The sequence below is a fragment of the Meleagris gallopavo genome, unplaced genomic scaffold (assembly GCF_000146605.3).
Source record: "Meleagris gallopavo isolate NT-WF06-2002-E0010 breed Aviagen turkey brand Nicholas breeding stock unplaced genomic scaffold, Turkey_5.1 ChrUn_random_7180001956681, whole genome shotgun sequence".
Taxonomy (NCBI): Eukaryota; Metazoa; Chordata; class Aves; order Galliformes; family Phasianidae; genus Meleagris; species Meleagris gallopavo.
The window spans coordinates 55,295-79,513 of record NW_011217186.1 but is presented as its reverse complement, the minus strand read 5'-3'; the positions used below and the strand labels follow the sequence as shown (position 1 = coordinate 79,513).

General features: G+C 41.6%; 1 protein-coding gene across 5 annotated transcripts in view; it reads left to right on the top strand.

Annotated features, from left to right (window-relative positions):
• XDH (xanthine dehydrogenase) overlaps positions 1–24,219 on the top strand; it is a 59,392-nt gene that overhangs the window by 968 nt on the left and 34,205 nt on the right. For 2 of the 5 annotated variants that reach the window (XM_019611819.1, XM_019611820.2), the window contains exons 2-4: positions 21,699–21,756; positions 22,945–23,041; positions 23,351–23,459. In XM_019611819.1, coding sequence (XP_019467364.1) covers positions 21,699–21,756; positions 22,945–23,041; positions 23,351–23,459 — 264 coding nt within the window. Of the gene's footprint in view, positions 1–1,384; positions 1,707–3,051; positions 3,172–15,309; positions 15,548–21,698; positions 21,757–22,944; positions 23,042–23,350; positions 23,460–24,219 lie in introns of those variants that run through there. The other 3 variants (XM_019611821.2, XM_019611818.2, XM_003203645.4) reach the window with 3 other exon arrangements.

Here is a 24,219-nt window from a genome sequence, read left to right as displayed (position 1 = left end):
ACTTAGAAATGAAGTAGGCGGTAAACATGAAGGAGGAGGAAGGCAGGAAGCAAAAAGCATGTCACATACACTGCCTGGGAGACGAGGGAGAGAGGATGCTGTGGTTAACAGCTGGAGGAAGAGTCAGAAGAGCTGGGTTTCCTGCTTCGGTCAGCCTTGAGCAACCTTGGGAAAATTATCTAATAAATTAACAGTTACCAGTTTAATTTCCACACCTCTTTTCAGTCTCACTGCTTGAATTTCAGGCATCTACGAGTGGGACTATGGTATTTTATAGAACAGAGCAGCTTATGACTTACTGGAAATTAATGCTGCTACTGCGATGTGATTCATGCATTGCAATGATGCAACATACAGGTAACAGTTGAAATGCATTGCCTTCCTTCTGTAATGTGTGTTAATGAACTCTGTGGCGGCGGTGGTGGCTCTTCTCCATTGCTGCCCTTCACATAGAGCTACTCACCCAGTTAATGAGGGGAGTATAAATGGTATAAAACCTGACTTGTAGGGTCAGGTGAGTGGTTCCAGGGCAAATTAACGAAGAAGTCACATGGAGAGGAGTAAATAACTTACTGGAAGCCTGTGTGTTCAAATGCAAGGCATAGCAATGTGATTTGTCATAGGGAGAAATAGAGGACTGATATATTTCTGTGGTAGAAGTTTATTTTTCCACTAAGGTGTACATGAGAACTCAGTGTGTCTTGGAAGTTTATGTGATAATCTGCGTTTAATGTCTGTACTTTCTCTACAGCACACTTGCCTCTGTGTGAATCACGCTCCTTTCTGTATGTTGTAGGCTGTGCAATGTGAGGAGCAAAAAATTGGAACAAGGAAACCTTCCGTTCATTCCTTTTCTTCTCTGTATCTCCCTGTCTTCCTTCTTCTATCCTTCATTTCTGGAAAGTCCTTTACACACCATCCAGATTGTTTCAGACACAGCCATCCTTCTGCCTTCCAATCCAGCATTCAGGATGGGTGTTTTAACCCATCTCAGTAGAAATGTTTATTCCTTTCAATCTAAAGAGAAGCTAGGGAGGATCAGAGATTCTCCTGCTAACTGGCTTAGACGCAGACTGCCTAGAGAGGTGGTGGTGGTCTCCTTCTCTGGATGTATTCAAGACTCCTGGATGCCCACCTGTGCAACCTGCTGTAAGGAACTAGGTTAGCAGGGGGTTGGACTCAATGATCTCCAGAGGAGTATAATGAGATACAGAGAGGCTAATTGAGGCTTTTCTCTGTACTCTGAGCACATGCGGTCCTGCTGCAGGTGTGCTGTGTTAGTAACAAATTGAGTTCACCTGTATTTGGATAAGAACTGTAGACAACAGGTCTAAAGGGAGTGGGGTTGTTGGTGGCTTCAGTGCTGCTGGAGGAGGAGCTGTGGTAGGAAGGAAGCAATGAAGCAGCCTGGTAGGGACAAGCAAGTGGCTCACTCCATTCTGTCAGTGTTTTGGTGGGAAAAAGCTGTAGTCCCTCAGAGTTGGGAGCGTTGAGATGTAGGATGCTGCCCTGCCTGAGTGGGGGAAATTGAGTTACCTCGATTGAACCTGTCCCTGTAGGGTCAGGTTGGACCAACATATGTTGTAGGGCAGATGCAGGCCATCCAACAGCACTTTGGTCAATGCACCTTCTACTCCTGTCAGTAGAGCTGAGGTCTGTGGCTGTCTGTGCTGAGAACTGAACGTGTGGTTGCTGCCTCCAGTTTGGTATGTGTATTCTTGTTTTTTCTTCTGCAATCTTGTTTTTCCTGTTAATCACATTAATTGTCTCTATGTTGTTTTATGAGTGATCAAGGTACAAACCTGCTGCTTTTGAAATGATTTAAAATGAAATTCCTGACTCACTCATTCCCTGAATTTTATTGTTGAGGTTTATTTATGTGCTGTTGCAGTCCGTTTTTCGCGTATACTATTATTATATATTATTATTTTTGTTATATTTGTCTATTATTATATTTGTCACAAACTTCATAGATTTGTCTCACGGTACCTCCTCCTGCCTTGCCTATTCCAGTTTTTTTCCTTCAAAATGATACCCAAGTTGTTGTTTTACAGCAAGGGTTGGGTTTGTGTCTGCTGTTCTCAAGCCAATGAGTGCTTTGAGCTGAGGTTTGCAGAGCTAGGTGCCAGGCAGTAACTTGCAAAGCAAGCACACCTGGAGTTGAGTGCCAGGCCTTTCATACAGTTGAAGAAGCAGGCATGCAATCACTCACTGTTTGCTTTTTATTACGTGACTTACTCAGTAACTTATGTGCTGAAGCTGGCTGCCAGCTCATGAACTGAAGGTGGTTGCTTATTTTCATGTCACATCTCCTCTCAGGAGCTTGTGTTACATCATGCTAATTAAGCATAGGTTACTCTGGAACATCCTTTTCACCTAGTCAACTGTGAGGTGCCTGTCCTTTCTGTTGCTCTTTTTTTTTTTTTTTGAGTACCCTGTGAATGGATAGGATGTCTTGCCTATAACTTTGTTTTTTCCATGTTGGGCGTTGTACTCAGCTTCATCTTTCTTTGCTTGTTTCAGCCCTCCTGAACTCCTGTAGTTATGTTCCTGCCCAGACTTGGAGAATGGGAAAGTTTATACAGGAAAAGTTTGCCGTAGTGGGAGAAGATGATCAAAATCAAATTATATTTCCAGAGTGTCTGTAGGTTTGGATAACCTTACTTCAGGGTAGGGACTCCGAGGTGTTAATGCAGGCCTAGACTTGTGGCTCTTTCAGCATCTGAAGGGATAGTAGGCGAGTGGACAGGCCCACTGATATCATTTCCAATAGAGATACCACTGATCAACTTCAGTGCACTGACCAATGGTTGCTGTCTGGGTTTGAATGGTAAAACATAGTTAACATGTTTCCTTTGTTCAGGCTGGATTTTGTTAAAATTGCCACTTTGCTTAACATGGGAAGCCAACAGGATGTTTCAGGGCAGAGTGTTATAAACAATCAGATAGGATTATTTTTTATAATGTTATCTTGTGATTAAGTGAAGTCCAGAAAGACCCTTTTCTTCAACTAAAGCAGAAGTACTAACAGAATCATCAACTTTGCATGAAAAATGCTACCTTCTCATGACCTTGAAGGCAAGGAATTGCATGAAAGAGTCTTCCAAGTTAAAAAACAAAACCAACAACCAACCAAAAACCCCTCTCTTCTGGCTGGGTGACAGCCTGCAGGTAAGTTTTTTCCTTGTGTTAGGGGACCAAGAGGAAAAATATATGCTAGAGACAGGTACACTTGTGCACGTTTTCATATTGCAAAAATAAAAGCAGAAACAAAGATTGGGATAAAAATGAGATAAGTCTATGTTGCAAAAGCTATCTTTCTCTGGAGATGGGAGATTAAATGGCATGGGAAGTAGTGCATGTGCGTGCAGCCAGGGTGCATATTGTGCATACTGCTTCCAAGCCCTCCAATGCTGTGGCAGACACTGCCTTTAGAAGGCAAAGATGGCAAAGAACCATTTGGCAGGGGGTGTCAGCAATAGAGATAAGAGTCCAGGAAAATGTAGGTGTGACTAGAACAGCTTAAGCTCTGCATGTTTGTATGTGTTTTCTTCACAAAACAATCAAAGGCGACCTGAGTGAGGAAAATATTTGGTATCAGTTTCACTCTCTTCATGAAGGTGTCGTGGCTGTTTCTCCCTTGCCTCCCTTCTCCATCACTGACACAAGAACATATGTAATGCTTTGCAAAAAAAGAAAAGCATACACGCTTTTCTCAGATGCAGTTAAACTAATAATGTTGTAAGGAGTAGTAAACAAGGAAGAGCACTGTTCCTAACAAACCTTCTCCTGAAGGCATAAGCTGGGGCAGCTGTGGCTACAGCTTGAGCTGTAGGTAAGGTCAATATATTTGATCAGAGCACACTTTGTAGGCTCTCGTTATGCTTGGACATGACCTTGGCTTTTGGGATAACTATGAAAAAAACCCTTCAGTTTTGTTGTTTTCTCTCTGCTGTTTGCCAGGAGGATTAATGGTATGATTTACAGAATATCTCTTAAACCAGTCATCTGCTGAGGGAACTGGGAGCAGTAAAATACATTGGTGAACGTTTGGAAGTGTATTGGCTCAGGGCAGGATTGCACCATTCACCCTACGTAGGGAAGAGGCCAAAAAAGGTGTTGCAAGCAGCAGCTGATAGGTCATCTAGACATCTGCTACACCAGAATGGATCAAGGTTATGATCATTCTTCAAATACTCAGCTCAAAACAAGAGGTTACTTTAGTCAATGTTTGCTCAACTGTGATTGCAATGGGAAGGCATACACACAGCTGTAAAGATGGCCTTGTAGTGATGACGTTAGGCTGTCTGAAGTGTGTGCCAGTCAACTGGAGGTTGTGGGAGTACCTTGTTTTTGCTCTGGTTAAACACAAGTGGAAATTGATCAGGTAGTAACGAGTGCTATCAGGTGACTTATTAAAGCATTAGCATCAAAATTATTTGTGCAATTGATGGATTTGTAAGCCTAAAAGATTACAGTGATATACAGTACAGTGATACAGTATAGAAGCATCTCATTATGCTTCATTAATTAAGTGGGGAAAATGCAGAACTAGTTTGAAAGGCTTCAGTTCACTGTGATCTCACCAAGTGTTTGTAAGCTACTTTTTATAGGTTTTTTTTTTCAGTACCTGACATGGAGATAAAGACCAGGTGCTGTTACCTGTAAAATCACTATTATTGTCTTGATGGTATTTGTGATTGCCTTCATTTTTACTACAGAATCAAGCATCATCTGTAGACTGAACTTTTAGGCATAAATTTTCACGGTGCTATTCCAGAATAGGTGCCAGTGCCTTATTCACTATACCCTTACTGGGACTGATGACCTCCTGGGTGAATAACTTGTTACAGCCATACAGAGAGCGAATCTTGAGTCTAATTGCCATGGCTAAAGTTTGTTGTCCAACCTAGCAGCATAAAGCTTTATGTGAAACGTCTAAGACACTGTGCTTAAACTTTAACGTCCAGATCTTGTCTTGTATTGTGATCTTGCTGATCTTATCAGTGCTGAAGTAGACATACATGGAAACTCCACCACTGGTAACCATGGGTATTAGTCTAGATGGGGTAGGAAGAACCAGTACTCATATCTCAGCCATCTGCAAACATTCCCAGGTTGTTAACTGACTTAAATCATTAGTGCAAGCAGCACCTCATGGTCCTGAGAGATGAACTTATGCTGGATATGTGCTCTATTTAAAGGAATAAACATTGGGATAGAGTTGCTGAAGACTGGGGATAAAGAAGATGCAATTTAACTGTGGTAGAGTCAGTGTAACCTTTGGTAAGGGCTTACCTTAAAAGGATTTGTGGCATGTGAAATAGTTACCTCAGTGAAAGAGAAACATCAAAGATTAATTAAACACAAGATACTGATTCTACAAAGCTTTACTTTCCATCTTATTCTGTATTTTGGCTTTGAACCAGAGGCAAGTTAGCACTGGCCTATCAAACTGCAAGAGAAATTTAATCAGCACCACCTTCCAGCTGTTATGCAAACAAACTGGCAGGCTGAAACCACCAATGAGGGGCTGTGAAGCTTGCACAACTGCTATTCTCTGGAGCAATCTGCATAACTTTTGGTTTCATGTCCTTTTGTGAAGGCCACCAGACTATTGCAATGTCTTTGCATATATAAACACACACTTCAACTAATTAATTGGAAGCTCTGTTTTAAAGTAGTGGAATTAGTGGAAGGTTTAGCCACTTTAAAACAAACAAACAAAAAACCCAAACAACATAACCAAATCAATAAACAAAGCAGGTGCCCAGGCAATGTAAAAACAGGAATGAGCATTTATTGTCTCTTCCCTTCCTGCTGCTCATTCACTATATGATCAAAGAGTCCCTATTAATGTCTCATCTTTTCACATCTGTAACATGACAGATATTGGCACAACACTCTGTAGTGTCATTGTTAATTAATGTTTATTAGGTGATTTTTAGTTCTTGGTGACGTTGCAGCATGAAGAAGAATAATAATAGTACTTGGCCCAGTGCTAGCAAGGTGCAGAAAGGAAAGAATGTACCTGCTGAAGTTGTTAAAGCATAGGGCCAATCAAATAAGCCTTAAAAGCTTAATTTTTTCTTATGAAAATATTGATGTTTCTGTTTAAGGAAAAATGTGATGTACTCCTTCATCTGTAAGGTGATTTGACTTCTTTTATTTATTTGTGTCAGTACCCAGTAAGTAGATCAGGTTCCAGTCAGAGGGCTTTAGAAGTCTACTTGTCATGTCCTATTAATTGCAGAGTGTCACTGCATGGCTGCAGCAGGATTATGTTATAAATGGAAGATCTTTGCCAATTTATGAACTGTACCACAGTAATTATAAACATCTCTATAAACTTTCCAGAATGACAGTATGTCATTGAGGCTTCCTGTAATGTGAACAAGTCAGAGCAGGTGTTTGCTGTGTTTCTGGTGTACGCTTTGAAGTCCATAGCATGTGTTGAATGCTGTGTGTGACTTCACAGTTCTCCTGCCATGTCTGTTTGCCAGCTTTTGTCTTTGTGAGACTGCACGACATATTTCAGAAGAGAGTTGTGGTATTCTCAAATATTAATTATTCCTGGCACCTCATTTAAGATGTGGAGCATTTCTCACCTTATTCCAGTGCATGTGATGCTTCTTATACCCTGCTTTCCAGCAGCAGGATAGCTAGCTTGGTTCACTGAGCTTCTATTTCTCCATTAATATTGGACTCAGGCCCTGCTGGCAATCCGCACACCTCACACACTCATTACAGCTGAGTGTAGATAGCAGTGAAGGGCTTGCTGTGAGTTGGGCACAGCTTGTAATTTAGAATTCAGCCAGTGCTAATATTTGGTATGCTAATGAATAGTTAGCTGGTTGTACCTAAATATTTTGTAACAGTAATGACCAGTCTCTATGGGAGTACTACTAACCAAGCAATGTGGCAGGTTATGCTTCCACTTGCTATCCTGTTGTTCTGGAACTGCTTAAATGTTTCCAGCAGGATCAGTGCCTTTCTGTAGCTGCTGCCTTACTGCTCAATGGGACAGGAGCTTTGTTTGAAGGAGCTCCAGTAGGTATGACAGACTCTCAAAAGTAGGGCGCTAAGAGATGTCCAGGAGATCAAGCAAGAGATTGTTAGGCTCTTTGGGCTCTCACTCCCCTGTTTTAACTGGTGTGCTATATAGAGGCAGATGGCTATTTTTTACCCCTCAAGGAGGGGAGGAAAGCACTCTGCCATCTGTGTTATTTCTATGTCTGTCTTACTCTCTGGAGCTACCTACGTCAGTTCTCATGCTGTACCCAACTTGCTGGGAGTGTTGCTCTGACATGTTTATTGAAGGATGATGGATAAGAGGTACCACCCAAGGTACCACTTCACACCAAACAGAAGAGACTGGTTATGCTTTCTTGGAACTAAGAAAATCAAAGCAAGTTATGGGGACTGAAAGTTTCAGCTGGGTGAAAAAAAGCACAGAATCTGTCAAAATCCTGGGTATGTTTGGAGCACGTCGTTTCAAAAAGGGGGTGGAACTGTTATGGATTGTGAAATTTAGACTTGATTTCCTCCATGGGGGAGGAACCAAAGGACAGTGGAAGAATGGAACAAAATTTCAGGGAATGGAATTATGAAACATTTAGCAATTTTCCTAGGAAGACTTTGTCTTATTTTCCAGAATAAGAATGAACTATTGAGCATCTTATTCCACAATGGAACCCAGGGAGCAGGAAATTTGGAAGCATTACCTGTTATCAAAATTGGCAGATGTTCCAGTTATCACATCTTGTTTAGGTAAAGATCTGCAGTGAATACAAACACTCAAAATAGAGCTCAGTGTTGTACGGACAAGAGAGTGGAAACAACAGGATCAATAGATATTATATTAAATGTATATATCTGATTGCTCACATACAGATACATTTGTCAGTACTTTAAATGTTCTGATCAGTACTCCTGTAGCTGATCTTATTTTCTTATTTTTTAAAACAGGGTATACTTCAAACACAGCAGTCCTGAATGCCTGAGATGTATGTACTTGCAATGTGTTTTTAGCCTGTCTGGGCAGGTTTTACAGAAAGCTGTAGAACAGAAGTAGGCAACTGAATGTGAGATGAGTGTAAAGGAAAGAAATGTCGTCACTTTTCCAGAGAAACAATTTAGGTGAGAAAAGTGATCAGCCTCCTTCCTACAGCATGCTCAGAGCTTCAGGCAGACTTAATCTACTGAGGAGCGATTAATAAATTCTTCATAAATTGAAGAATGGTTGTGTTGGAAGGGACCTCAAAGCCCCCCTAGCGCAACCCCTGCCTTGGGCCGGCTGTTCCCCACCAGCTCAGGCTGCCCATCCACCCTGGCCTCGGGCACCTCCAGGGATGGAGCACCCACAGCTCTCAGGCCTGGGCACGATACTGCAGATGGGCTGCCCTTTAACTCATCTCCACAAAGCTTTGGTGCAATGGAGCTGCCGTCAGCAGGCAGCCAGCCCTATCTCATGGCTGTGGGTCTCGCTGTGGGGTGGCAGAGCAGGGCATGTGAGGAGAGCAGCCTGCTGGGTCCCCCTGGCCATGCCCCCCACTCCCCGGCCATGCCCTCCTCAGGCACGTGGCCCAGGTGCTCCCAGCCCTGCTGCTGACCTCTGTGTCTGCCTGGCTCTGGGATCTGCTCCCTCTCCCCGCCCAATCGGGATGTGCTTTTTGTGCTGCTGAGTCAGGCTTCCATTGATCAGCAGACCCTGAACGTGGAATCCTGTGGTTTTTTTTCTCTCTCTTTTTCCTTTCATTTACCCTGAACATTGTGTCATCTTTCTGCATCCAAGGTCCAATGACGTCAGTGTGGGTAGGGGGTCAGGGACAACTAGGATTTTCTTATAAGAAATGTTGACACGAACACAGTTTGGGTTGAGGAACCTGAGAAATTTGAAATGAGAGAAAATGCTCTCATAAATTCAAAGATGACATCAATAGTGGTAGAGTCCTTGCCCCCAGAAGTGAGGAGATTCCTTTTTATTCCTATATTTATACAGATTTTTCATTAGTGGTTTCAATATAAAAAGCACTTCTCTGAAATACAAAGAAGAGGTGTAAGTAATGATAAATTAAACCGCTCAGTTTATGTCTTAGGACACAGCAATGCTATTTGAGCTAAGTGTTTGTATTCACTGCAGATCTTTACCTAAACAAGATGTGATAACTGGAACATCTGCCAATTTTGATAACAGGTAATGCTTTCAACTTTCCTGCTCCCTGGGTTCCATTGTGGAATAAGATGCTCAATAGTTCATTCTCATTCTGGAAAATAAGACAAAGTCTTTCTAGGAAAATTGTTAGCATCATGTTGTTTTTCACCCAACGTTACTCTCATGCCTTTCAGGTCCGTGTGGGAAAACAGTCCAGTGTCTTTGCTCCTTTGTTTCTCTGGCACTGCCTCTTTTTGCTGGGGCATCCATGCAGTGTACTGCAAAGAAATTATGTCCACGTTGTGTTTCAGCCAACAGGTTCTCGGTGAAACCAGGGAGTGGTTTCCCACCAGGCAGAGTTTTCCAGAGAGCACGTGGTGTTTGTTTAACTTATCTCCCACTGAGTCTGGTGAGAAAGGGGCTCAGTGTTTTTCTGTTGAAAATTTCACCCTTAGTGTCGTCACTGTTTGTCCTGCCAGGTTGTCTAATTTGGATGTACTGCAATTATTTCTTCTGTAAGATAAGGAAAAACTCAAAACCTAATATTCTGTTATCCATGTAAGTGTGATGTGTGAAAAGGCCATTTTTTTTCTCAAAACTTGCCTTTTACGAGACACAGATATTCATACAATCAAAATATTCTAAAAGGTGGGTGAACCTTAGATAAAGTTGGACGCCCTTCTAGTCCAAATATTGAATCTTCCCATGGAATAGGAGGGATTACTCAACGTACGACTCCAATAGATGGATCTGAATGGGAGCTTGAAGGACAAGTTTGTTAAGGTCCCCATCTCAGAGGAAAGACAAATATGGCAAATGAATCCTCTTTTTGAAGAAAAATGTAGCTTCTGGAAGAGAGTGCTGTGAAAGGGAAAATGGTTTTTAACTGGAAGGGGGTAGATTTAGACTAGATATTGGGGAGAAATTCTTTACCGTGGGGTTGGTGACACCCTGGAACAGGTTGCCCAAAGAGGTGGTGGATGTCCCCAGAGGCATTCAAGGCCAGACTGGATGGGACTGTGAGCAACCTGGTCTAGTGTGAGGGGTGTCTGCCTATGGGGAGGTTGGAGCTAGATGATCTTAAAGGTCCCTTCCAACCCAAACCATTCCATTCTGTGATTCTATGGAAATCTGTCTAGTATTGCATCTGGCTGTTTCCAAAATGATAATTATCATGTACCCAACTGCTCCCCCTCGTCCCCTCTAGACAAAGCAGATACAGACCAAAGGAACAACCATGTTCTAGGAGAACACCTGTAGGGTGAAGGAGTGTCAGCCAGGGACTCGCACTGCGTTCTGAACCAGCAAAGAGACCAGAGCCTTGTTCTTGGCCCATCCTTGTAAATCACAGTCATGGTAAAAGTGGCTGTGAGTAAGGAACAACTTCAGGAATACGTGGATTACATGAGTGTATGTTAGTATTAGTTGGCAAGTGCAATAAATAAATTCACTGAAAGAGATCTAATTAAAACTTTTTGTCACTTACAACTGTGAAATGGAAGGTGATGTTGCAAAATGAACAAACTTGAGATGATGATTGAAGATCTTTCCTCTGTGACTTCACCCTATTGTTTGTTTTGTTTTTTTTTAATATTGCAAACTTTGTGGTATAGAAGCAGAAATCTCTCTTTTTTGCAAGTATTTTATTATGGCAACAAACCAAAGACAATGCCATGACTCTCATGGGATAGAAATGTTGGAACTTCTATGTAAGGAACCTGATTTAGGATTGGCACCACCATAGCACTAAAGAGAGATGGATTTGAAATTCTGCATCCAACTCCTCTGTGCGTATATTTATGTAGAATGTCTTATACATTATATATAATAATATGTAAATCTTTTAGTGTCTTTAGACAGATTGACTCACTCTAACTTACTCTGGTCACTTAAACTTTAGATGCTTTGACCAGATTTGTTTTATCTCCTGGATGGATTTTTGAAGGATGACTGTGAATCAGCAGAAACCAGACAGAGGTGTGTTGGAACACTGCTGTCATGTACATAGCAGAGACAGAAGAGATAGCAATGAGCAAAAAACATCTAGCAGCCTGATATCAATTAGTGTAACCCCAGTGTTAACAATTAAGGTACGTTTCCTTTGTTCTGGGGAAAATCCTTTGAGAATTCTTACATACCTCTTTGTTTCCTATCTTTTATTATTGTTTTTCTCAAGTATTTTTCCAAGCTGTATGTGGTTAAAGCCCAATTAACAGCCTCATTAATTGAGACAGTAAATCATGTTTACATCTAAGATGCATCATCATCATTCTGCTAAAAGCACAGGCATCTCTGCATTGGAGAAAAGCATTAGTCATGCTGGGTGTTTTATTGCAGCAGGCCTGTCACTCATTTGCTGTTGGCAAATCTCTCATAACCTTATTTCCCCTGCCTGATTTTTGTGAAATAGCCTCCTGTCAGCTTGTGAAAATGTACAGAGTTGTTGAGTTGAGATATAAAACAATGCAAGATATTAAAAAAAAAAAGTGTAGGCAACCATGTGCTTTTTAAAATGGGTAACTATGCCAGGTCAAAAGGGGGAGGTAAGAGTTGCTTCAGACTTGTTGTTAGGTGATACAAGTGGCTGCCATAGTAAATGATGTGGGATCTCTAAGTTCAGTGTGCAGAATAGGAAGAAATGCAGTGAAAGGAATAAGTCTTCATACTCCTGAAACTAATGAATGAAGAGCCAATTACCTTCAGTTTTCAAGAACTTGTTTGGAAGCCAGTTAGATTAATCTAAGACTTCTGTTCCGTGCCTTCCAGATGTCTATAGCTGGACTCGGTCTGTCACTGACAGCAGAGTCTTAAATGAGGTGCTTTTTATCAAATATATCAAGTAATTCATGTAATTAAGAGTTTCTTTACCGAGTACTCTGCTATCCATAGGCATGTTTAAGATGCACGTAACTCCAGGCTCTATGTACAGTCAGATCTCTTTCCTGTCCTGTCTTAATGAAATAGTGTTGGGAATACAAAGAGTTTTTCTTAGTTCTGATTGAGGCTGTGGGATATTGGGAACACGACTCGAGAATATCAGATTTTTTGGAGAGGGATCACAGGCCTTATATAATAATAATTGAAATTTTAGCTCTCGTAATACATGTGTAACATCCTATTACCAGGTTTGTAGGCTGTTCAAGGCTTATCTTGAAAGCAGATGTTTCTTTAATGCACTGGTTCTTTCCACGGCTAGTTCTTCAGCTTTACTGCCACGTTTGTGACACATCTAATTTTCACCTTCTATGACTTGTGTTCAGTTTGTAGCATTTGCTTTTGTGTCAACACTGTCTGTGATTTCGCAGTGGGACTTTTTCCTTCCTGCCCAGTGTATGTTGTTTGTTACTATTACATAGTGGCAAATTAATTAAAATGGTTTGTTTTCAATCAAGAGAAGTGTAGACTGTCTCAGGGATACAAGCTGAAAGTGATTGACAGTGAGATACACAGGGCAGCCAGAGGACTTGTGGAGAACAGCCAGATAGTTTAGGGTAGTATATTATACGTAAGTTCACATAATACAGTATGTAGCTTGCTCCAAAAATAATGCCTCCTATTTATTTCCATGGAAACTATAACAGCTACAAAGAGCACAATAACGCTATCTGATAGAGAAAACTCTCAGCTACAGAACACCATTTTTCAACCTAGTCATCACCATTGGTTGTGCATTTTTCACCAGAGATGAACAAGTAAGCTGCACTTGTAAAAATCCGCACCAGTGGAGCTGACCCACTGTTTGTACCTGTTAGTTATTTTACCAGATGATGGCCCAGAAGTTGCAGAGTGTTAGCTCAGGAAGCGTGTGAGTGTGAGTGAGAGAGAGATGGGGTATTGCACTAAAGCACTGGCTTGGGAATTTCTTCTTTTCATTACCAAACCTCCTCATGAATGCCTCTACTGACTTTCTTCCCACTTCCTGCAGGAGTAATGTGCAAACAAAATAGCTGACCTCCTCGCTTCTGTTTTAATCCTTTTCCTTCATCTCATGATCTCTGATGTCTGTTTGCTGTATTTTCATGCGTTGACTTAATTCTGGCGGTGAACTCCTTAGGCAGGGATGGAGTTTCCATAAGTTTCATCACATTCATTGAGCTGTGCATTAGATCACTCACAGAACAGATTACTATATTTGCAACGGCGGATCTGCAGGATTAAGCAGTCAGAATGAGAAAAGCTAGCTCCTTTATTTCTGACAATGTCATAATGCATCCACTACTCTCTGAGCTTCTTCTCTGAGAAGTGAGTGAGACGGGGGAATTCTGGGCTTCCAAAGCAAACCTGACTTTGAGCTGTGAATGGACAAATGGGTGGTTGCTATAATGGGAAACCCACTATGCTTTCCCTGGCCTCAACAAAGCACTGCTTTGCAACCGGGTTGCGTGTTTGGCTGATGAAAGCTTTATGTATTCAACTGGCTCCAAGGGATGGCTATGCTAATGGAAATGTTCTCACACTATAGAAGTTTGAGGGTTGTTTTCACTTTCTGCACTGCCATTTCTACCAACCAATTCTGTGTTATTTGTAATGGGTTTTTCAAAAGGGGTGAAGAGATTTCAGTAACATGAGTTGATGTGTTCCATGTCAAATTTAGAGGACCTGGAAAGTACCAGTTCCAGGTGTTTTGGTTCTCTGTTTGTAAAATGAGCTTGAGAGAATGGATGAATTTGGTATTCTGCAATCAGTGGCGTGTGAGATGATGTCTGAAGATGTACATACTCAGTAATCTGTGCATCAAGAGAAATACACGACTCCATTATGTATACAGCAGATTGACGGGGCCAGAAGTAAACCTTACAGTGGAACATCATAAGATGCTGTGTACTGGCGTAGAAGTGGGGGGCAGTTTAGCTATAAGGTATTCACTATAGCTGGACAGAAACATTGCAGACAGGGTTCCTGAGACAACAGATGACACGTCTACAGGCGTTCTTCAAATCTAAAAGCAACATCTTGCATGATGGAAAAGTACAGATGAGGAAACTAAGATTTTGACGTTAATGACATAATGGCTAGCTGCCTTAAGACTGTGGTTGTGAGTAACAATTGTTAGTTAAAACATTACTGAACTATTTAAATATGTTAAGCTCACATAGACTAATTTTGAGATGGATGCTTGCTGTGCGAGGGTAGTACTCCTATAAATTTGCCCCCAGATATAAAGCAACAGAAGAATTCTGAAGGAAAGTGCCACATTTTCAATGTCCTCACGATGCTCTAGGAGGTGCCAGGCAGTAGGTGTCAGCACTGTTTCAGTTATGCACAGGTTCACTGCAAGCTTGGGTCAAGGTAACCGGTGTCAAACACAGGTTTGCTGTGAGCTATGCTTTTGGCAGAGTGAGTGTCTTGAGTGTCTTAAGTGTTTAGACTACGACTGGCGCTTGCTGTAAAATAGCTTTCCCCAGGGGGCAGACAGATAGAATACATGAGATAAAGATAATTTGTATATTGTCTTTGCTCTGACACGCTCCCAAAACACTGAAGGAAAGTGTTTTTGAAAAAAGTGATTTAATTAGCTTTTGTTGTCTTGTGAATTGGCCATATGGTGCTGCCAGGAAGATGTAGTTATCTCCCAGGAATTTTAAGCTATGAAGCAATTTAAACTAGTAAGGCTGCTATGCTGAAGGTGGGAAGCAAGGGTGCTGAAATCAGAACGGAGCAGGTAGGATTAAATAGTGCTAGGAAATCTCTGTAAGATTTTGGAACTGTGCAATTTTGTGGTGTAGTTTTAAGCTGGGACTAAGAGACTGCACATCTTATTTGTGAAAATGAGGCACGTCCTGTCTCAGGAGCTTTTCTACAGTCATGTGCCCTCAGGAGAGACTGCATAGTGAGTGCAGGTGAATGGCTATGCACACAGAAAGGAAAGCAGTTTTTTTCTTGTCAACATCCAGTAAGAAAAGGCTGGGAGAGCACTCTTATCCTCCTCAGCCCCTGCCTTCTCCCTACAGGTTGCACTGCATTCCCATAGGCTGTGAGTTCCTGGCACTGGTGCAGAGGCACGCTCCTCTTCCTGCAAGCTTGGCAGTGTGGTGCGAAGGCAATGCAGCTGAATTGTGATTTGAGCTGATCTGTTGCTATATAAAGGGGCGGGCCACGTTGCTCCTTCCTTTTCTGTCACTGCTGCTGCAGAAGCACCAACCAAAAGCAGCTGGCACGCCTCCTCATCGGCCCTTATATAATACGGGTTTTGCAGGGCACTGGTCTAGAACTAAAGGTGTTCTTGAGGCAGACCTACATTGCTTGTCCTGTTGCTGGTGCTCGCTTTCCTGCCAGGTTAGGGCTGCTCTTGGAGGGTGACCTGTGTCCCATTGGGGTGAATTTTGGAAGGTGTGCAGGATGGCTCCAGCTGAGACAGGGGATAAGCTTGTTTTCTTTGTGAATGGTAAAAAGGTAAGGAAGATTCCAGCTTTCTGTTTGGCTTGCTCCTGGGCTGTGCCTGATTACTTTCTTTTTCTAGTTGGCTTTTCCACCTCTGAAGTTTTCTAAGACCAGCACAAATGCTTTGGTTGCTTTTAGATATTAAGTTGTGAGGACTATTTATTGCTTTGCTGAGTGGCTTTTCTCCCCTCTTTGACCTTAGTTTGTGAATCATTCAGAGAGCAATATCTCTCTATAACCTTCGTTTTACATTTGAAATTTGTTGGCAATTACTTTTAAACAAAAGGTGCAGTGGCTTTAATACATTTCTACTGGAAATTCTTTCAGTAATTACAACATATCTGGAAAAAGTAATTCAGTTGAGAGCATACATATAATTCCTATGTTCAGTAAGTAATTTTGACATCTGTTTTCTGAAAGAGATGCAAGTAAAATACTCATTCCATTCCCATTTAAGAAGCTGGCAAACCCTTCACAATCTAAACCCCAATGACTGACACTCTTTTGGATGCACTGAAAGTCACCCACATCGCCTACTGATGATTACCAAAGGAGTGCTGGTGCCTACAGGAGGTGGCTGTCCTCTGGGCACCTTTGGGCAGTTTCTCCCAGGGCACCTCTCTGAATTAGCTTTCAGTCCCTTAGAGGGTGACACAATATTCTTACTTGGCTGTAAAACTCTATCTGCTGCCCTGCAGACCGGCACAGAATTCCTATCAGTTTTGCTTTTGTTGAACTTTCCTGCTAATTTAATCATGTGTAAACGTGGCTAAGATTGTTGCTACAATTAGGGTGTGTTAGTTATGAATTTGGGTCCCAGGATATGTTAGAATTTGAACTTTCCAAGGCACTAGAGCATTCAGTGTTTAAAGTTCTCTAAGTATCCAACTATTAGCTGAAGAATGAAATGTACGTAGTATGGATTACAATTTCATTGGAGGGGTCTTGAGTGTAACACTGAGTATAACCAACCCTGGTTCTGAGCTTCTGTAAAGAAGGGGACAATTCCTGAAGCTTTGACTGCGCAGTTCAGCATGGCTCATGTGTCAGTGTTACCTGACTTTTCAGCTGCTAGCTGCTTCTATAGGGAGGCAGAAACTCAAAACTTTGCATTAATCATGAGTAGCCAATTGAGTTTGGTAACTGGGATCATGAAGTGGTGGTGTAGCATTCATCTGATGACTTTTCTGCAGTGACAATGGCATGGGTGTTGTACCGTTAATTTGTCTTGTTCTCTTTCTGTGAAGGTTTCAGTGACCTTCATCAACCCAAATTTTTAGAGGGTGAATGGGGAGATTTTTTCAGTCTTGCTGTAGGGAATTGCCACAAACATGGCAGTGCAGGCCCAATACAGGCAAAGTATGCTGTCTTGTATTCTTTTTGCGGTACAACCTAATGGAAGAAAATTGTTCTCATGCCAGCTCTTCTTCGATTCAAAACCAGCATGTCACAGGTGGCATATATGAAATTCCTATATACAGAGATAGTGAATACTTCAGCATTGTGAGGCTGCTCAAGTATTACAGATGGGTTGTTCTGTGTAGAAAAGGCCATCTTCCTGGAGCAGATAAACATATGGAACTAATTTACTGATTGGTAAAGTAGAAAAGATTTAACTGTGCCAAGCGGGTTATGTGAGAGTCCTATGGATGTGGCACTGAGGGATGTGCTCAGTGGGCACGGAGGGGATGGGCTGGGGTTGGGCATGGTGATCTAAGCAGTCTTTTTCCAACGTTAATGGCTCTGTGGTTCTATGTATGGTGAGGCACAGAATGGGTGGGAGAGCAGTTTCAGCCCTGAAGGGCGACAGCAGAAACCAACCAGTATCTGTGCCCTGAAGTTTAGGGAATTTGCTGTGAATGACATCTCCCCTTGTGCTTTTCAGCACTTATTATGAAACCACAGTTCTGTTCTTTGGAGCTGGCCTTGTGCATGCATACAGGGATCTATCACAATCTGACCTCGGCAGTCCTTGGTTAGGGAAACAGCGGGGACCAGTGATGCTACCAGCAGCACCAGCTCCTTCCACACATTGAGACTGTCTCAGCATCCTTCCCTGTTTGCACGTGGGACCACAGTGCTAGCAAGGAAGGAGGTTCCAGCTGATCAGAGAGAGGAGAGGCTTCCTGGGTTGTGCTCTTCCCTCAGCCTCCAGTGGCATTTCTTTTCTGTTTCCTTCATTGTTGTGCTACCAAAGTGGCTTGAGCTACACTTCCATTAAGTGCAAGTCCAAGAGGAAAAATTGGACTCATTTGGCTATCCAGCAGGTGGCAACAAGGATTATGTAATGAGAGAGGTGGGGGAAGTCCATGAGGGATGCTGCAGAGACAGCAGATGGCAAGTTAGGGTGTGACTCCATCCACCTGAGTCCTAACTGCATGCTCCAGTCAATTTGCTGGAAAGAATGTGATAGCATGGCCAGTGGGAAAGGTCATTGCTTTATGAATCTGTGGCAGCTTGGCATTGTTAATGGGCTGCTGATATTCTGTAATGGCACAAAACAGCATGATAAGAGATGGTTGATAAGATAGGGACTTTCTTGGTAGCTAATTCTACTTTCACATTAGCCCAGTCTATAATATAATATCAAGAAAAGTCTCCTCAAAGCAGCTGAGCATACTTCACATTCAGGGTTGTTTATTTTAAACACCTGTTTACTTCACTGAGAGTAACAATTGGCACACAGCTAATGCAGAGTTGGTGCCTGGAATATTATGGAAAACAACACATGCATAGCAGGATTAGAACTGAATGATCTTGAATGTCTCTTTCAACCCAAGTCATTCTGTTATTCTATGTGTATATGCTATGAATAGCAGCAATACAGTTTTCCTCAACTGACAAGTCTGTCTTATGCAAGTTGCATGCAATTTTAGTTAAACACACTATATATTTGTAGTTTTAACCTGACTATTAAGAGAAGGTCTGTGTAGGAATCCACATTAAAGGTCTTTCAAAGCCTTTGTACCCATGATCACAGGTGGAAACAGCCAAAATTTGGGATTTTTGAGCTTTGGAACCCTCTGGATCTTACATAAACAGTGAATTACAATTTTCAATGAGTTGGTTTAAAGCAGAATAAAACATTCTCATGACCAACAGACTTACGTCATGTGGCTATACTCAGATTATTCATTTCTGTTCTAATCCTTCTCCCTGGTAAATGAATTTGAAACCTCTAGCTGACTTCAGGAATGCCCATTCACAGACTGCAAGGTCTTCAGGGACCTTTACAGCTGACCTGCTGTTAAAACCTTCCACCTTCTATTCTTGCCTCTAACAGGCAGGAGTTGGTCAGAAGGAAGTCTGTTTTCTCATTTACAGGCAGGCAGTAGCTGATGGAAAGTTTAGCTTGCTTTTGGTCAACTGGGAAACTTCAGAGTCTTCCTTTTTGTTCTTTCCTACACCCTGCCCAATTACTGATATTGGAATTCTAGTTTAGATGCCTTATGCTCTAATGACAGAGTTACCTGAACTGTTGTTCTCTGTTGCTGCATGGGATAAAACAACCCATCTCAAAGCAGAAATAGCAGAGACATAGTTTTGAGTTCATCCCATTGCACCCAATGCAAACCAACCTGCTGCAAGGCACCTCATTTCATCTCTGGTAAATGTCTGATGTGTCTCTGCACGTCCTTAGTTCTCTTTAGGGTAGGAGCAGAGGACAGGAAGCTCAGCTGCCTCTCTGTGCATCCGCTCCTCATCTGGCTGGACTGGGAAATTTTCAAGTGAAAACTGCTTATTGAGATCCAAATTTTGTACACGAAATCATGGGGAAATGAGCTCAACACCTCTCTGGAAAAGCCCACAGAATGCAAGAATGTGGAGTAGAAAATAGATGTATAGTGCAAACATAGCAATGCATGCGAGTTTATTAGAGGTCATTTGGATATCAGTGCCCTCGGAACATTTCCTAATGTTAAACAAATTGGCATTTGATTAAAATTTAAGCTACCGTATGCAGCAACATCTACAACTCCAAATTTGTCAAAATGTAGCCCTCAATATGATTTGTTTTACCAAGGTGGGGGTTGATTCAAAAAGCAACAATAACGGAGCAAAGCAGCATCTTAGCAAAGAAGAAATCTTTCTTTAATAGCAGTATCCAAACAAGTTGGTCCTAATCTTGCTGAAGACAATAGGTATAATTCAGCTTCCTTCTACACAGGAACACTGAGGGAGGTGAGCAAGAACTGTCTTGATGGATTAGATATTGAGCTATGAATCATATTGTTCTGGGCATCAGACAAGAGAAGCTGTTGTCCCCACCTATGAGGTTTTAAAATATTTTAAGAACAAATCACAGCAGGTGATCATAACAAACTACTGGAGGAATGATGTGCTGAAGGACAGAACGTGCATCAATGCCAGTGAACAAAAGGCAGGAGAAGTATAAAGTTTTACTGTGTGATCTATAAGAGAGACTCATAAACAAACATTGCCCCAGCAGGAATGTGAGAGCAGAGAAATTGAAATTACTCCATGCTCTTGTGTGTGGGATTTAGCCTAATCCAGAATGGACTCCAAACTCTCACACCTGGGCTCTCTGATCCCCAGTCTCTGCCAGCTCCAGTGGAAGGGTTATGACTGAGGCATAAGACCTGGCTCTTAGTTGGAATGGGATATAAGTGTAGATTATCGTGACGCTTTTCTGCGTAGTGGAAGCCACTTTTTGATAAAGTTGGGCAAAGATTTGGCTCTGATGGGAATTAACACATACTTAAGTACTTTACTAGAAGCGTGTGTAGCTGAGTGGTGAAGTGCTTTGCTGAATGAAGACTTAGGCTTATGTTTCATTTCCTACTGAAAACTTCCTGACAAGGAGCCATTTGGCCAAAACCTTCCGTTGCTCGGTTGGAGTACTTCATGGAGTGCTTTTGGAAACTTTCAAGAAACATTCTTGAGACGTTTTCTTAGAACTAACCATAGAATAGTATAAATACCTTTTAACCATTTGGAAAACTGTTCTGAAGCTTTTTCTCTGTGCCTGGCTACCTTGGGAACTTGTTTGAAAGGGATTTGCTGTGGTCATTGATGGAGCCCTGGGGAAGACACTCAGCTGATGGTAAGGATGTGAGTTGCTGGGGAAGGCTCTTGATCTGGGAAAGGCCTATTGCCCACGGGAAACCAGTAACCACAGCTTTTCTTTTGGAATTTTTTGCCTATTTAGCAGACTACTGCAGACGGGTCTACATGCTTACTCTGAGTCAGTGGCCAAGACTAGGCCAGTACATGCTCTTAGTAACTTCTGTACATACAGGAGAGATGGGAATGGGGATTATTCTGCTTTGAATAGAAGCAACACGAGTGCTGGTTAGAGTGAGACATCCCTGAGCTTGAAGAATGGATTCTGTTTCCTTGTAGATTATCCCCAATGCAGGAGTAACACTATTTTTTCTTAAGGAAGACAAATACCAACCAAAAATAATCTCTTAACACTTGCGTTTTGTAGCAGAGGACTTTATCTGATGGCTGTAAAAATATGGACTCAAACAGGAAGTATGAACCTTGTCTCTTGAGAATAACCCTGTCACGTGTCAAAGGCATTAAAGAGAAGCAGTACAGAGGGTGTGAAAGTGTTTTATCAGCAAGAAAAATGGCTTACACAAGTAGTCTCTGTATTGATTTGCCCTTCAAAACTGGGAAAGGTTAATTTGCATATAATGTCTGCCAATGTGAGATTTAGCTTAAAAAACAGTAACTATTTTTCTTAGGATTTGCACAGTGTAAGTGCCAAGAATACATGATTATGTTCTGGCATGCAGTGAATTTGACACTACTAATAACAACAAAAGAGGAAGACAAGCTCTGCTGCCGTTTGGAGGCAAGAGCAGACTTTGGTTTCTGGCCATGGGGTAGAGGTCCAAGTAAAATCTAACTTTATATCTAATAGTTAACTGCTAATATATATATTTTTTCACTAGTGAGTGGGTCTGGGTGAAAATCTGCAGAGAAAATATCTCTTCAATTATAATTTTACATTCCTGCGTTTAGGGTAGTTGTCAGTATAACACTGGTTGATTTAACGTCATCAGGGATGATATTTGCTATTTCACCTGTAGTACCATTAGTCAATTCTACTGGCTGGTTGGTTTGTTGTACAACCCAACATATCTGTGTTGTAAAGTTTTCTGTGTTTAAAAGTACCTTTCCCTTCTTGCAGGTGGTGGAAAAAGATGTGGACCCAGAAACTACTCTGCTGACTTACCTACGAAGAAAATGTATCCAATGTCAGAAGAAATGATAGAAGTCTTTGCCTATGGCATTTAATTGTTGTTTACTATTCAGCATTGTGTTGTGGACAGAGTGGTGCTCCACATGGTCTGGTATTATTTCTTGCTGGGAAAGATTACAGCAGATATTCTGAGATTATAGAACAGAAAAATTTAGATCATCTACTTCACGTAAACTTGAAATTAGTTATTAGTACTACAAAGGGAGATCTCAGAATTGCTATCTATTAGAATATTGTAGATACAAATATAGAGATAACCATATGATTGAAGGAAATTTAGCTTTGTTTCATGAAAACTGTAAAGAATTTTCTGTCCAAAACATCAGAGCCACTTGAGCTGCTGTCTGTGTTGTCTAGTAATTTGAACGTTACTGGATAGGTAATAACCAATAATTTTATTATCCTATGACGTGCTTACCATAGGCAAGGTTAGAATGATCCATTGGTGTACACTTAGAGACAAGGGTTTCTGTTGCATACTGCAGTTGTATTTCTGGATGGAAAGAGTCATGTTTGATTTCTGCGTAAAACTAGTGATATGTGAGTCAGATTTGCTTCAGGAGCTGGGTAGCCATCACTGTGATGACCAGGCTGGCTCTACTAGATCTAGTTCAGTAAGTCGTGTCACTCCATATTTAATGAGATTTTGTCTGAACTATCTGGGAGTGGACATACTACAGATATTTCACGTCTGTGTTGGTGTACTCCTTCAAAAGAATTGTGCTTAGTTATTTTATCTTTGGTGCCACGTTCTAGTTGTCTGGAATTTGAGATAAGTACAAAGATATAAATCATTATCCTCTTTGGGGTTTCCAGAAGAGCTATAGCAGGCCTATTTTGTAGGATTGTATCTTGGGTAGATTAAGCTCAAGAGGGAAAATAGTGGCCTGTCTCTTGTGCCAATGTATGCTTCTCACTTCTAGACCTTTTATGCCTAGAGTTGTTAACAATGAATGCAAATAGGTTCAAAGGAGATAATTGGGAATCTTGAAATTGATCTCAAGGATTACGTGCCAACATTTGTGACTTTGCCCATATTAAGTTAATTCATTGAGAAGGAAAAATATGAATGCTTAGTTTCCAGCAAGAAGCTGTTGCTAAGACTTGATTGACAACTGTTGGAGAGGGCTTTTGCCAACATTCCTCATGTTTTCCTTAATTTCTGTACTCTCAGTGGGACTATGTGGAACCAAACTGGGCTGTGGGGAAGGTGGATGTGGTGCTTGCACTGTTATGATATCCAAGTATGATCCCTTCCAGAAGAAAATCCTGTATCCTTTGCAATCTGAACCCTCAACATGGTGTGTAGCAAAATGTTCTGTAGCTTAACATGCAGCGATGACGTTTAACTTTCTAAGTCAAATCCTCTTGTGCACAGTCAGTTTAAAGTTCAAGGGAGGTTGTTAAGAACTTTGAATAGGTGCTGTAGGATTTGACTTGCAATGCTTGCCTTGCATCTATTGAAGCTCACCTGCTGTGTCTGCTGCCATGGATTCTAAGTACTTTTCAGCCCTCCTGATTCCCTTTTTCCTCTGCTGAGCAACACTGTTGAATGAAATAACCTTAATTTATCATTTTAGCCACTATACTGCCAATGCTTGCCTCTTCCCTATCTGTGCTCTGCATCATGTAGCTGTAACTACTGTTGAAGGCATAGGAAACACAAAGTCCAGGTTGCACCCAGCCCAGGTAAGCTATAACACCGTTAACTACTGAATCCTGTATTCACACTTTCATTTTGTTTGAACATGTTCTAGAGTACTGAAATCTTCATTATAATGCTGAAAGAAAGATTTTGTCTTTACTTGCAGGAATGGCTAGAAAGCTAGTAAGTTAGCTGGTGTTATCTTGGCCAAAATGCTCACACTTAGTTATGGGGCCATGGGACTCTGGTTCGCATCCTGCATCAGAAACTGGGAAAGCTGATGTTGTGCTGGAAGCCTGTATGCTGACAGCTGAAAGGTCAGGAGCCAGGAAATCTGGAGATAGGTTTTGGCTCTGTTATGGCCTTCCAAGAATGACCTTGGTTTCTCCTCTTGCGTAGTTAGGAATCTGAAGTGGTAGGAAGGAGTGATGGGGATGTGGTGAGCTTGCTCTTTTGGCAAAGTGTTGTATTGCACTTTGTATGGAACTTGACTACAGCACTGCTGGAAATACTCTCCTTTACGGGAAACTGATTCATTTCAGTCTGTGCAGTGAGTGGGACTTCTGCCAACGTCAATCTGAGACAGTAAACAACAAAGAGAAAATTAAGTTAGGCGTGCATGAATGAATGACAGCTTGTCTGACCTTTGCTTCTTTTCCTGCCTCCTCTGAAGACTCTAACCAGCTAATCTTTGAAATTCAGACTCGGGTCTGTACAGGTAGCTTTCAAGTATGGCAAATCTGAAGAGCTCCTGTCTTACTGGAGACTTCTGGTTATTTTCAACTACTCTGGGAATCGGAAGCC